The following is a 14,216-nucleotide window of genomic DNA, read 5'->3' as shown; positions in this document are numbered from 1 at the left end:
CTCCGTCTCAAAATAAGTGTCTCAAATTTATACTAATTTTAGTACAAAGTTGAAATAAACTTAAAACACTTATTTGGGATGGAGTAATATTATACCCAAAATTGGGTGGACATGCAGTTGTAAGCATCTATCGGAAGCTGATAACTAGCGCCAAACATGTACTCCAAAATGGGAACGCAGCCTAAAACCATCAGTGATATTTGTAGTATGTGACAAATAGGAACAGCTCATATATAGCATACGGACGTGCTACATACTAAACCTCAAGATCGTTAATGAGACCAAAGATAACTCAGGCTGGATCATAAGGGACTCAGTGTCCATATTTGTCAAAAGTGTAGGATTACTACATGTAGCAGCTTTGATAAAAACCATGATTCGCACCATTAACAAGGATTGATACAAGAAAATGTTGGCATGCAATTAACAAAACCATAGACTAACCTCAGATTATAGTTGTCCAAAGATAATTCAACCAAATTCAAAATCATCTCGAATCACATATGTAACATTTTAACAGAGCTGAACAACAGCAGGGGAAACAGCTAGTGAATGCCTTCTTTCTTTTTCCCCTACTTCCCAGCAGAATCAGGGGAGCCATCTCCATAGGAAACCAAACCCTTCTTCCCTTCAGGACTCACCGACATAGACCGGGACCTGTCGTTACTTGCATGTTTTGGAAATGGGGAGGCAAGGGGGGAGCAATCCTGCACAGGTGGTGGGGACCTTGATCTTGACCCAGACAGGCTCCTGCTCCTGGAGAGCGACCGTGCACGATCACCTCGGGAACTTGGTTTCCCAGCAGGAGGCGAACGACTACGTACTGGACTCCTGCTGTAGCCACCTCCCCTTGCACGGTCTCGATAAGCTGGTGGGCTGCGTGACACGCTTCGGCTCCTCCTTCTGTACCTGCTAGACCTCCACAGCGGAAAAACAAGAGAAATATGAAATTTAACCTTCCACTAGACTAGGCTATACATATGTGCTATAAACTTGCAGTATAATTGGTTGAAAGATGTTCATCACCACACAACACAATAATCAACAAAATCTGTGTCAAGAAGATGCAAGCACAACATGATGTTCTTTATCCGATAACACAATAGTTGATACACTGCGACAAATTTCCTTACAAGTCTGTAATAATGCAGAAACTGAACGTTCAATTACATCATTTGTGTGGGGTCGGAATTGGAAGATTAAGAGATAACAAAGTTAGATGTCCTTTTCCTAATTGTTTATAAGATAAAAATATCATGACAAAATCATGTCCAATTGTTGTATGTGCAATCATTCGGAATAGTCATATGTCCAATTGTTGTACGTGCAATCATTCTAAATAGTTAATACAGTATACCTTGGTGATGCTCTTCTTGGTGGGCTTCTGTATCGTCTTGGAGGTGATCGATAACGAGTGCCCCTGTGACTGATATACCTGCAGAAGAGATATAACAGTAACTTCTTCAAGAGTATCTTGGTAACTGATATCTACAGAGATATTACAGTAATTTCTCCAGAATGGAAGAAAATAAAGTTAAATAAGTTACCTGTCACGATCACCTCTTCCACCATAGCGGTGAGAACGATCAACAGAAGGTGAACGATACTGTCTGGCAAATGAGTAACGTTGAGTAAAGCCCCTCCCTCTTCTTATGCGTTTTGATCCATCGGGAGAGACACTCCTAGATGGGCTCCTACCGTGATTGGGTGGTGATACTGCCCTGCGAGGTGGGCTAGGACTTCTGCTGGCGTTCCTGCGAGATCGACCACCTCGTACAGGGGTCAAGCTTCTTCTAGAAGATCCCACAGGGCTCCTGCTAAAGTTTCTATGAGCATTCCTTTGAGGGCTTCTGCTTGTAGTCTTTCTGGGAGGCATATCAGGGCTCCGGCTAAAACCCTTGTGGAGTGGAGATCTTGCAGAAGTTCGGCTAATGCTTTTTCCCTTCTCCATAGGTGTGGGGCTTGGACTGACACTTTTTCGCACATGGGTTCTTTCCGGGCTCCTACTTGGACTTCTTCGCTGCAAGGACCTAGCTGAGCTCCTGCTAATGCTTCTTGTCCGAACTTCAACAGGACTCCTGTTCCTGCGGACAACAGGACTTCTGCTTGCCCTTCCAGGTGGGCTCTTGCTGGGGCTTCTTCGATGAGGACTCATGCTCATATTCCTCTGTCCGGGTGGGCTCCTGCTTTCTTTTTGTTTGGAAGCATGGACAGGACTTCTACTACGCTGATGAACAGGACTCGGGCTTACCAATCTCTCCAGGCTGACGTTTGACCTTTTGATTGGGCTTCTGGGACTTACACTCATGCTCTTGCTCATGGAGTGATTAGCACTCGTGCTCTGGCTCCTGCTTATCAATGTAAGATGAAACACTGCTTGCAGATGCAGTAAGCACAAATAATGATTGATGTGTGAAGAAGTATAGGGAACCTAGATTTGCTTCGGTTGCCAGTTAGAACAGGCATGATACCGGCCTTCCTTTCAGATTTGGAGTCAGTAACACCATTTGTGCGCATCTCGCCATTCTCCAGTGGAGATTTGTCTTCTTGTGCCAGACTCCTTGGTGTTCCAATCTTTTCCTGAGTTGAAGTGGCATCCTTCAGAGCAGCTACTGCTGTGTGATCTTCAGCTGGCAAGAAAATTGTAAGGCAGTGAGTAGTTGACAGGTTGTAATTGCATGAATGCCACCAAAGTACCCCAATGGTTTCATATCGCGCAAAATACAAGCATGCAACTACTTGATTTTCCAGCTTTCAAGCATATTCGATGATGCAGACAGTAATAAATGATGCCTGAGTGCAGAGACTAACAATAACTATTATGTAGCTGAATACCACTACCTAACATGATCTAACTCCCACATCACTTGTGGTTGTGGGGCTTAAATGGCACAGTATGCAGCTCTTTTGTATGCTTAGGGATTTGAGATGGTGCATAATGTGTTTTCAGTATTTTGATGTACATGGGTCATGGGCTGATGGCCCAAGAAAGAAATTAGTACAATTTAATAACATCTACTCCAGCTTACACCAAATGAAATGAAGCAACACAAATATGCATAGATATGTACAGCACATCCATCAGCCACAAAAGGAAATTACCAGAAATTTGAGATGTGGCCTTAGATTTCCTTCCATGGCGTTGCCGCTTTCTTCTGGCATCCTCAGAGCTGCCATCACTCGCATTTCCAGTTTCACTGTCACTCTCTACCATCCTGGTAATTGAACTTATGTTATATGTCAGCAAACAGACTGAAATGTTCAATTTGGGAATGTGAACAAACCTTTTTGACTTCTGCTTTGATTTCCTGTCACGCTTTCTACGTCTTTTCTCGCGCCTGCGATCTCGCCTTCTTTTCCCATGCTTGCGTTTATCCTTCTTGGAGTGTCTCTTCCTTCGTCTCCGCTTGTCATCACTTGAGCTGCTGATGTCAGACGACTCGCTGGAGTAATCTGATTCACTCTCAGAATCTGACGACTCAGACTCAGATGAGGTTTCTGATTCTGAAGAAGAGTATCTTCTCTTCTTCTTTCTCCTCTTCAAAGATTTCTTGCGACGGCCCTTGTGTTTTTCTTCATTACCTTCGTCTTCAGATGAATCAATGGACAACTTTGACTTAACTTTCTTTTTATCTGTGGATATAGTAGCACAGAAAAGATGGTAAAAAGATCAAGAATTATTAGATGCTTAGATCACGCTTGCTACGTATGTTGTTAAAATTTGAAAATTGCAGTTGATTTGAGAATCTCCAGTCCATTTGAAAATTGCTATCATTGATTTGAGCAGTACCATTTTCAGTTGAGAAAGATCCCCGGCCTTTACCATCAACAAGCTCCCCACAATCCACTATTCTTACTGGAACGATAGGCTTATTAGTAGAACCATCCACATCAACATGCTCAATCCTCTTCAGCACATCATTTCCAAGAATAAGCTTGCCAAAAACAGTGTTCTTCCTGCAAGGTAAGAAAATAGTAGAACTCTTAAGCATACGAAAATATGGGGATCATGCCATAGTTAACCTGCTACATATGCTGTAACTTGTAATCCTGCCATATTTGATACTTGGAAAGTATATGTACACTGTGACTTGTAATTCTCCATATTTGAAGCCTAAAAAGTACCATACGTCCATACCTGGGATTCAACTTTGTAACCCAGAAACTAGAGAGCATCCACATTCACATCAACAGGGAGGTAACTAAGCAACTACATTCATTCCACAATTGCACACAACGGATTTATGTAAAGTAATTGAGGATGCGGTCTTAACCCATTAATACTTAATTTTAATAGAAAAACAAATATTTTAATGCATATGCAACATGTTAGAACATGTGGTCATGCAAAAGGTTTTGCCAAAACAAGATCAAATACTTATATAGTACAAAAACAAGACTTAAGCTTGATCTCTTTTCTGAGTGTCACACATTCATCATATTTTTTCACAATTTTTGTAGTCACATCCATGATTTTTTTTACTATTCAAAGTTTCAAGGGCTCAATGTGTATATCAACAAGATCTCCCAGTACGGATGGCATCAGAACACCCATAAGTTGGAAACGGAAAACGATTACACAGATCGTACAATGAAACTATATTTAAGAAATACTCCTCAACAAGAAGTGATACTGGAAAGATTTGAATCAGGCAGTAACTTAAATACAAGTGCACCCAACAAGCAACACAAAGAAAGTAATGCCAGGCAACTCTTACCTAACAAAATAGATAAATTAAGTAAATGATGTGCTCCTCTAGGAACATCACATGAAAGACTGCAATGGTTTTATTCCTGATTTTATATGCAATTGGACATTTCAATCAGAAGTTTGTTTAGCATTGAAAACAAAATCTGTCGACTGAATGACAGTTAAATGCCTATAGTAAGGCACATCAAAATATGGAAGAGCATATCTTATCAATTTTGACACCAAATTGCATGAGCGATTGGGTAGACAACATTTATTTTCGCATCTCTTGTTGATAACGGTACCTCAGGCACGGGGTTGCCGAAATCTTATGATCGTATGTTGTGCAAGTCTGAAACCTACATGACAATTCAAATGAAACACATCCAAACAAACCTGTCAAGATGAGAATTAGGCTTGAACGTAATGAAGAACTGGGAGCCATTGGTATTACGTCCAGCATTTGCCATTGACAAGAGACCCCGGTCATCATGGCGTAGCACAAAATTTTCATCTGAAATGCAAATAATAAATTGTCATTAGAATACATTGATTACCATCACAACAGGATGAGTGATATATTTGGAGGATTGGAATGACGGGAGAAAATGTGTTGGTAAGTTATTTTAGGTGTGTCTACAACTAGCAACATTAAACTGCATAACCAACCTTCTGAAAAAATTACAAATTATATAAATACATTATATATGGAACATATGCACATTAGACTTTAAATGAATAGGTTCCATACTAAGCTTCAGAGCTTAATACCTTCAAATTGTTCGCCGTATATACTTTCTCCACCATTTCCTGGAAACATGACTTCCACAAATAAGAAAATATGAAGCAACAGGCAGGGGTACTACTATGTGTATGGAAGAATAAAAAGAGGTTTATGTCACAGAAGTGAACTGTTATGAAACTCTTTCCCTGCATCAAGTTCTTATCCAAGTATATTTCTAAAAGTGAACTAAAGTTGATTCATTCAAGTTAATCAAATAACAGTTTTATCAAAACTAGCATCTCTCAACCATCTTGTGCATACTTGCATACATATGCTCTGTATAAGTACCGACACAGAAACACATTTTTTTATTTCAATGGAAGATACAGGAGAAGAAAAAGGTCATATGATGGTAGGGTCTTGTGCATAATGTAAGAGAAGAAAGAACAAATAGGTCAAACAAAATGTAAGACAAGAAAGAACAAATAGTATAACTCACCGTCTCCATTTGAGAAGTCGCCACCCTGGAAAAAGCAAGTGAGAATTAGCAATGTGGTAACACAGCAATCAAATTTCCCTCTTCTTTTTTGACAATGTAGATAACACAGAAATATGTACAACTTTAAATACTACTCCCTCATTCCCAAAATATAAGGCGCGCTTGACTTTTTCTGGTCTTCATCGCATATAACTTTGACTATGATTTTTACTTATTCAATGTTTACAAAATTAAGTATAAATACATATGAAATAAAATTGTTTTGGAAGACAGATACGAGGATACCATTTATACATGTTCAATCCATGTATTTTGGTATATATTAATGGTCAAAGTCGTGCATCAAAAACCGCGCAAAGTCAAACATGCCTTACATTTTGGGAAGGAGGGAGTATATGATAAGAAAAGCAGTCGAGATCATCTGCCCTGCATCCTACATCATGGAGAGGGAAACAGGAAATTGACTAAAAACAGAAAAGATAAAGCTAACCTAAGAGAAAACATTATAGATGATCAAATGCAAAACCATTTACTGCATAAAATTATACTAGAGAGAGAGAAGAACTTACTTGTGCCATGAACCCCTTGATGACACGGTGGAATGTTGATCCCTTGTAATATAATGGCTTCTTAGTTGATTGTCCAATTCCCATCTCACCTGGAGCACAGAACCTCAATTAGCAAGAGCTACAGTACCAGGAACAAGGGAGAGGATGAACTTCTCAAGAAATGAAGCTAATCCATAAAATCAACCTGTTGAACATGTGGGCCCTAGGACAACAAAAGGCATGCCTTAACCACTATGCCAACACATGGTTTCAACAAGCAAATCTGCAAATATTGGCAATTTGGCATTCTATTTACCTACTAGTGTTCGAAGTTCACAATAAACCTTCTAAACCAAAACTGCAGCTAATTTTTCACAGTCACAAGTAACTTGGGCACGGATGGCACTTGTATCTATTCACCTAAATATGTTTAAGGAGCATTACCTGTGCATAATGCTCTGAAGTTCTCTGCTGTAAGGGGAGCAACATTAGCAAACAGCTGCGAGGAAAATGAATTTTTCATCAATACATATACTATATCATCAGACTTGATAAATCTGAGGGCACAGCTAGAGTTGCTGATCTCATATATACCACCCAAACTCGCATGTAAAGTTATAAGGAAAAGAAAGTGTACCTCAAATATCATTCTTTCGTCAGGCCCATCACCTATCGATACATCCAGAAAGACAATTGGATTCTTCTTTCTACCCATCTTCTCGATGGTCATAGTCAAGGAGCCAGCACAGATGCTTCAAGCTGTGAGTAAAATGAAGAGCCATATATATAATGGTGCAGACAAAAATAGGGACGTGTAAACTATTTTGCACCCATCACCATCTGATTCTACATGCAGTCAATCAGTCATGCAGATGCACACAACCAAGTAAGTAAACCATAATTTGAGAGCAGGCGAGCGTCTGCTATTTTAATTGACATCATTCCATAATAAGACATAAGCTTGAAGCTGCATGTATTATCCAATAGGTTTCCAGGACCTCCGTCTGCCTACTACTTGCGCAAGATATAAATGGCATTGGTTCCATAGCATTCTCTAACTGAGTTGCTCCATCCCTACTAACCAAGCATCTAGTTTTTTAACATGAAAGCCAGATTTTACCGTTCAAAAGAGCAAGAAACAAGCAGCTAGGATAGAGAAAACAAAATGATTGTCCAAATCAACCATCAAGAAACGCCATGCGCCCATGTCTTTGCCTGGGAACCAATCATATAGCACACAACCACAACAAGTGAGCTAGCTTCCAACAAGTCTTTTCCACGAAGATAAAATCGATCAGGAGGCTAGACGGCCATGTTTAATCATGCAAAAGCCATCGAAGCGCCCCAGCAGAGATCTAAGCGCCCTTTGGCAGTTTAGCCTACTAACACAGCTCATTACACGAATCCAAAGCTCCCCCTCACCCAGATCAGGAGGCATGCACGCCCACGCAACCCTAAAACCCGCCAAAACCCTACCGCGTCTCAAACCCAAAGACCCAACTCAATCAGCGCAACTTGACCAGCACGAGACACTCGATCGACCACGCAGATCGAAACGTGAAACGGCCCTAAATCCGCAAGCGCGGCGCGGCGCGCGATCGGCGCGCGGCGGAACGTCCAGACCAAATGAGGAGGAGGCGGGGGGCAGGGGAGGGGCACGAACCGTAAGGAGATTCGGGCTGCCGGAGCTTCGATCGTACCGAAGCGAAGGCTCTGCGGGGGGAGGGACGGGGGAGCGCGGCCGCAACTCCGCAGCAGCAGCACACGCGGCCGCACAAGCGGAGTGAGGGGGATAGGAGGGGGGCGGAAGGGGAGCAGCGGCCCAGTATTAACCTACCCCTGCGTTTCGCGGGGCTAAAGTACGATTTTGCCCTGCTGCGGGGTCGACGCCACGATGATACTCCGTATTTGCTATCCTCACGACGCGTGACAAAGAACTAGTAGTACAAATGTCCGTGCATTGCAACGGACGAAAATTTTGAAACATACATAACACTTCTTATATTTAATTTTGGCAAACGTTAGAAATAAGGTTACATTTTTGTTAAGTACGTTTTTTATTCTTATTTTTGTAACAACGTGTGCACTTTTGTGGTTTTGATATTGAGATTGACAAGCCTGAGAATACATATAGATATGTAATATATTGTTTGGTTTATCTTTAAGAAATAAAAGTTTGAGCATGCACTACCTTCACTAAAATAGGCATCTTTTATGAAATTGCTTGAGTCTGATGGTTTGTGTTTGATACATGTTCGACAAGTGTGGGTATGTGCTGAAAGAAAGTTCTGTTAAATCATGGTTAATTTTTTTAAAATAAAATTATGAGCATGAGAATAATTAACATGTACCGGCAAGATGTACTAATATTTTTTCCTGATCAAAGCTTATAAGCACCCGTAAAGCTCTGGCCTTTGCTTACCATCCTTTTGATTTGAAGTATGCATTTCCTTTACTTGATAGGATTTCTTTTAAAGTCGTCTAGGGTATGTTCAATTTGGGATCAATTTACTAAGGCGGCTGCTACAAATCAGCCGGATGATTTCCCTAAGAAATCATCCGCCTAGCCGGCCGTCCGATCAGTGCGCTGACCGACGTTGGATCACAGCAACACCACGACAACAGCTATTGTGCGTCAGCTTCAACGCAACACCATTGCAGCCTTGATGAAGCTCCAACGCAGCACCGACGGCGTCCCGGCGAAGCCCCATTGCAGCCCCAGCGGAGCTCCAATGCAGCACCGACGGCGTCCGGTGAAGCTCCATTGCAACTCCGGCGAAGCTTCATTGCAGCATCGACTATGCTTCCGGCGGCCCGGCGTTGCTCCATTGCAGCTCCGGTGGTGCTTCCAATAGCTTCAAGGCAACATCGCCGGAATTGCAGCACCCACGTCGGCCTCTCGCCGCGGGCGCCGTCGCAGCGACGGCGACGCTCCATTGCAGCCTCGGGAGGCCCGAGCGATGCTCAATCGCGGCTCTGGAAGGCCGCTGCATCGGCCCTCTACGCAACACCGGACGCTCCCACCGCAGCTCTGGCAATGCATCACCACTGCACTTTACAACACCGGCAGCAAGGTGGCGCGGGGAGCCGCAGGTCGACGCCGTCGCTGGCTGCTGGAATGTGGCAGGTCGGAGGAGCGTGAGTGCGTGGAGTGTGAGCTCGCCGCCGGGTGCTGCAAAAGCCACCCCGCAGGCTGCTCCAGCGAGAGTCGGGCCGATGAGGGACGGGCGAAGAGTGAAGATGGAGGTAGAAGACGAAGTAGAAAGGGATCTGGCTCGGGTAGGGAAAGAGATAAGGTAGGCAGCGACTAAAAAAAGAAAGAAAGAAGGGAGGCAGCGTGGGTGTGTGGCGTCGTGCGTGGCCCCATGACACGTGGCGTGCGGGAGACCCGGCTGATTTTTTCAGAAATCATCCGGGTGTTTCTAAACGTTTTCCATTTACTAAAACTAGAGTTATGCATAGATACACGCACGACCGAAAGCACCACTCTGCCGGCGTGAGATGGTCAATATTTGGAACAAAATATTGTGTGGCTATTCCTCACAAAAAAATATAGTATATATTACGTGGTTATCTTTTTTTATCTAATTAAAGCTAGATCAAGCCAACACATAACAGCAATCAGCACGTCAGAGTTAGGGAGGCCAGATCCGGTGGCAGGTTCAACATCCAAGAATAAGAATTATCATCAAATCTTGGCATAGCAACAGTACCATGGATCAAAGAAAGTTTTAGCTTTGCCTCTGTGAATTTAAATAGAAAAATAACTTAAAGCCACAGTATCTCTCTCAAAGGTAATTACCAACATTTAACAGATTTTTGGTATGTTATGTAAGCATCAGAAGCAGTATATATATTCTTTTAACTGAGATCTTGTACAGAAAGCAAAGCATTAGTATTGTCGAAACCTATGTAGTTCCCTAAGATATCATCTAGTGAAATATTTCCTTCACTCAGGGGCAAATTCATCATTCGGAGATAATTTTGAGCTGGTTGGTGACCGAGGTGCTGGCAACGGATCACTATTTGTCCGATTATCTAACTCAGGAACCATCGATTCAAAACATTCAGAGACTCGAGATAATGTTGAGATGATTGGTGACGCGGGTGATTGCTCCAAAACACTGGACTCCATACTCTTTTTTTAAAGCTCAGTCGCAAACAGTCCAAGTAATTGGACTGCAAGATGAAGGTGCATACAACATCCAATTCTGTTAGTGGTCTTCCTCGCTGAATCTTTTTGTTATTGAAACAAGCAGGAAGCCAGGAACTGAAGAAGTGATGGAGACTGTGACCCCGGGACACGCACTTCAGCCATGAATTTTGTAGAGCCGAGAAGTGATGCCACATCTCGCACCCATCAGCTCAAAACGAAACCTACAAGAGGCATACGAAAAAATGTATTGCACCTGTGTACGTGGGGATTGATCCACGGTTCCCATGCCCGCAGCCAGTTCCCACCAACCACAACTATCATATCGGTGCGCCCGACCCTCCTCCTGCTATAGCGAGCGCCGCCACCTTGGAGTTCGTCGCCTTCTCCACCACTTTCTTTTCCTTCACTTGTCCTGCTGCTCCTCCCTGACCTCCCTCTCATCTAGTTCTCTCTGCTTAGGGAGCCATGGCGCTCCTGAGTTGCAGCTTCGCGGTCGTCCCAAACCGTTGCTGCCGCTCGCCTACAGGTCTTCCCATCGACCGGATCCAGCCCTCTGTCGCCAGAACATGCGCCTTGGAGTTCGTCGCTGCCAGTTGAGCTCTCCGGCGAGCAAGGCCGTCCCCGCCGCCTTCTTTTTCCTTCACTCCTCCCTGATCTCCCCTTCATCTCATTTGCTCTGCACAGGGAGCCATGGCGCCACCCGAGTTGCAGCTTCGCCGCCGTCCATATTGTTCCATAATCAATCACCAAAAATGAAGGTCTTAATTGACCATTTTTCAACACCCATATCAACAGCTGGTGTACAAATTCGGAATGGTACGAGAGTCAGGCATCCTCAGTTAAGATGAGTATGTCTTTCCATGCTCAGTTTGTTGGCGTCATTGAAACTAAAAAAGTATCTCGAGAATCGGAGACACAGAACTGTTAATATGAAAATCATTCCATTCATAAACTAACCATTATATTGAGCTGAAAACAGGGGCCTGCTAGAACAACTGAATCACCGCAACCCTAGAAATTAGTACTAACTACAATTACCACCTGCGTTCTGATTTCAGGGGGAAATCAAGAAGACAAACTTGAGCATACATATTAGAACATATTCACGATGGGGACGATTTGTGTCCTGGGGTGGGAGCCCTTCGTGGCTAAGCAGGAGGTTGAATTCATCCGTGTTGCGTCGGTCCAGCACGGGGTGAGGATGGAAGGAGCGGTGCTGCTGCCGGTCCAGCGCGAGGTTTGGACGGAGCGCTGCTGCTGCCGGGCTGCCAAACTCATCCGGCAGGTAGACCCCATCGACCGGATTCAGCCCCGCCGCCGCCGCTCACCTGCAGGTTGTCCCATCGATCGAATCCAGCCCTTCGCTGCCGGAACCTGCCTCTCGCCGCGGATCCATTCCAACTCGGACAGCTGCGGCGGGAGGGTGGGGGTCGGCGGCGCGGCGCGGTGCGGGGCAGGAGGTGGCGGCGCGCGGTGAGGCGAGGCAGGAGGTCGAGATGGGATCGAGGGGGCATGGTCGTGCGGGTGGCTGGGCTAATTTTTTTTCTTTTCTCACGTCGATACTGGTTCGGACTGACTTACAATGAGAACTGCGGGTTGGAATATAAAAAATATAGGGACCTTTTCATAAAAATGTCACGATAGTGAACCCGACAGACTCAATCCGTGTTTTATTATTAGTGAGAGATAATTGAGCTTTTGATCTTTGAGGTTTAAAAACTTATTATATAGATGAAAAAATTTAACACCTCACGATGCAAATATACATTTTCACCTACAAGAGATGTAAAACTGACGGCCGCGCGTCAACTGCCCAATTGCTTAAAAAAATTTGTTTGTCCGCCTGCCACCCGCCAACCACCGCCCTGGCCATGGCCGACTCCGACGACCCTGCTACCTCCTCCACCGCAGCCGTCACTAGTCTAACCACCCGGCCGCGCCGCCGAGGAGCCGTCGATTTGAGTTCGTCCCGCCGCACTTATGTCGTCACGACACTCGCCCACCGCACCACGTCACCACATTCGACCACCCGGCTCTCGTCGTTCGGCCGCCGGCGCACCTGCTATCGCCGCTCGGTCCACCGGCGATCCTCCCGTCTCTCGGCGCTCGGCCACTGATACGTCTCCAACGTATCTATAATTTTTGATTGCTCCATGCTATATTATCTATTGTTTTGGATATTATTGGGCTTTATTATCCACTTTTATATTATTTTTGGGACTAATCTATTAACCGGAGGCCCAGCCCAGAATTACTGTTTTTGCCTATTTTAGGGTTTCAAAGAAAAGGAATATCAAACGGAGTCCAAACGGAATGAAACCTTCGGGAACGTGATTTTCTCACCGAACATGGTCTAGGAGACCTGGACCCCACGTCAAGAAACAAAGGAGGAGGCCACGAGGTAGGGGGCGCGCCTCCACCCTCGTGGGCCCCCTGTTGCTCCACCGACGTACTCCTTCCTCCTATATATATACCTAAGTACCCCCAAACGATCAAATACGGAGCCAAAACCCTAATTCCACTGCCGTAACTTCCTGTATCTACGAGATCCCATCTTGGGGCCTGTTCCGGAGCTCCGTCGGAGGGGGCATCCATCACGAAGGGCTTCTACATCAACACCATAGCCTCTCCGATGAAGTGTGAGTAGTTTACCTCAGACCTTCGGGTCCATAGTTATTAGCTAGATGGCTTCTTCTCTCTTTTTGGATCTCAATACAATGTTCTCCCCCTCTCTTGTGGAGATCTATTCGATGTAATCTTCTTTTTGCGGTGTGTTTGTTGAGACCGATGAATTGTGGGTTTATGATCAAGTTTATCTATGAACAATATTTGAATCTTCTCTGAATTCTTTTATGTATGATTGGTTATCTTTGCAAGTCTCTTCGAATTATCAGTTTGGTTTGGCCTACTAGATTGATCTTTCTTGCAATGGGAGAAGTGCTTAGCTTTGGGTTCAATCTTGCGGTGTCCTTTCCCAGTGACAGTAGGGGCCGCAAGGCACGTATTGTATTGTTGCCATCGAGGATAACAAGATGGGTTTTTTATCATATTGCATGAATTTATCCCTCTACATCATGTCATCTTGCTTAAGGTGTTACTCTGTTTTCATGAACTTAATACTCTTGATGCATGCTGGATAGCGGTAGATGAGTGGAGTAATAGTAGTAGATGCAGGCAGGAGTCAGTCTACTTGTCTCAGATGTGATGCCTATATACATGATCATACCTAGATATTCTCATAACTATGCTCAATTCTGTCAATTGCTCAACAGTAATTCATTCACCCACCGTAAAATACTTATGCTCTTGAGAGAAGCCACTAGTGAAACCTATGGCCCCCGGGTCTATCTTCATCATATTAATCTTCCAATACTTAGTTATTTCCTTTACTTTTTTACTTTGCTTTTTTTACTTTGCATCTTTATCATAAAAATACCAAAAATATTATCTTATCATATCTATCAGATCTCACTCTCGTAAGTGACCGTGAAGGGATTGACAACCCCTTATCGTGTTGGTTGCGAGGAGTTATTTGTTTTGTGCAGGTACTAGGGACGCGCGCGCAACCTCCTACTGGATTGATACCTTGGTTTTTAAAA

The 14,216-nt window shown here is 44.0% G+C and overlaps 1 protein-coding gene across 6 annotated transcripts; it reads right to left on the bottom strand.

Moving 5' to 3' along the window:
- Nucleotides 1–423: 423 nt before the first annotated feature.
- Nucleotides 424–8,278, bottom strand: LOC125512357 (peptidyl-prolyl cis-trans isomerase CYP95). 6 transcript variants are annotated; one of them, XM_048677448.1, is made up of 15 exons: nt 8,125–8,278; nt 7,099–7,220; nt 6,906–6,960; nt 6,483–6,571; nt 5,914–5,938; nt 5,462–5,500; nt 5,360–5,362; nt 5,087–5,204; nt 3,791–3,957; nt 3,285–3,633; nt 3,103–3,215; nt 2,432–2,630; nt 1,548–2,348; nt 1,358–1,435; nt 424–918 (listed from the first exon to the last, which is right to left on the bottom strand). In XM_048677448.1, the coding sequence occupies exons 2-15, from the start codon at nt 7,189–7,191 to the stop codon at nt 573–575; spliced, it is 2,475 nt and encodes an 824-aa protein (XP_048533405.1). In that variant the 5' UTR covers nt 7,192–7,220; nt 8,125–8,278; the 3' UTR covers nt 424–572. The 6 variants fall into 6 exon arrangements, with proteins under 6 accessions (XP_048533405.1, XP_048533407.1, XP_048533408.1 ...); XM_048677450.1 differs by having other exon boundaries at nt 424–912; XM_048677451.1 differs by having other exon boundaries at nt 424–909.
- Nucleotides 8,279–14,216: the final 5,938 nt, after the last annotated feature.

The sequence above is a fragment of the Triticum urartu genome, chromosome 6 (assembly GCF_003073215.2).
Source record: "Triticum urartu cultivar G1812 chromosome 6, Tu2.1, whole genome shotgun sequence".
Classification (NCBI taxonomy): domain Eukaryota; kingdom Viridiplantae; phylum Streptophyta; class Magnoliopsida; order Poales; family Poaceae; genus Triticum; species Triticum urartu.
The sequence above is the reverse complement of the archived record's forward strand: the minus strand, read 5'-3'. Positions and strand labels throughout refer to the sequence as shown.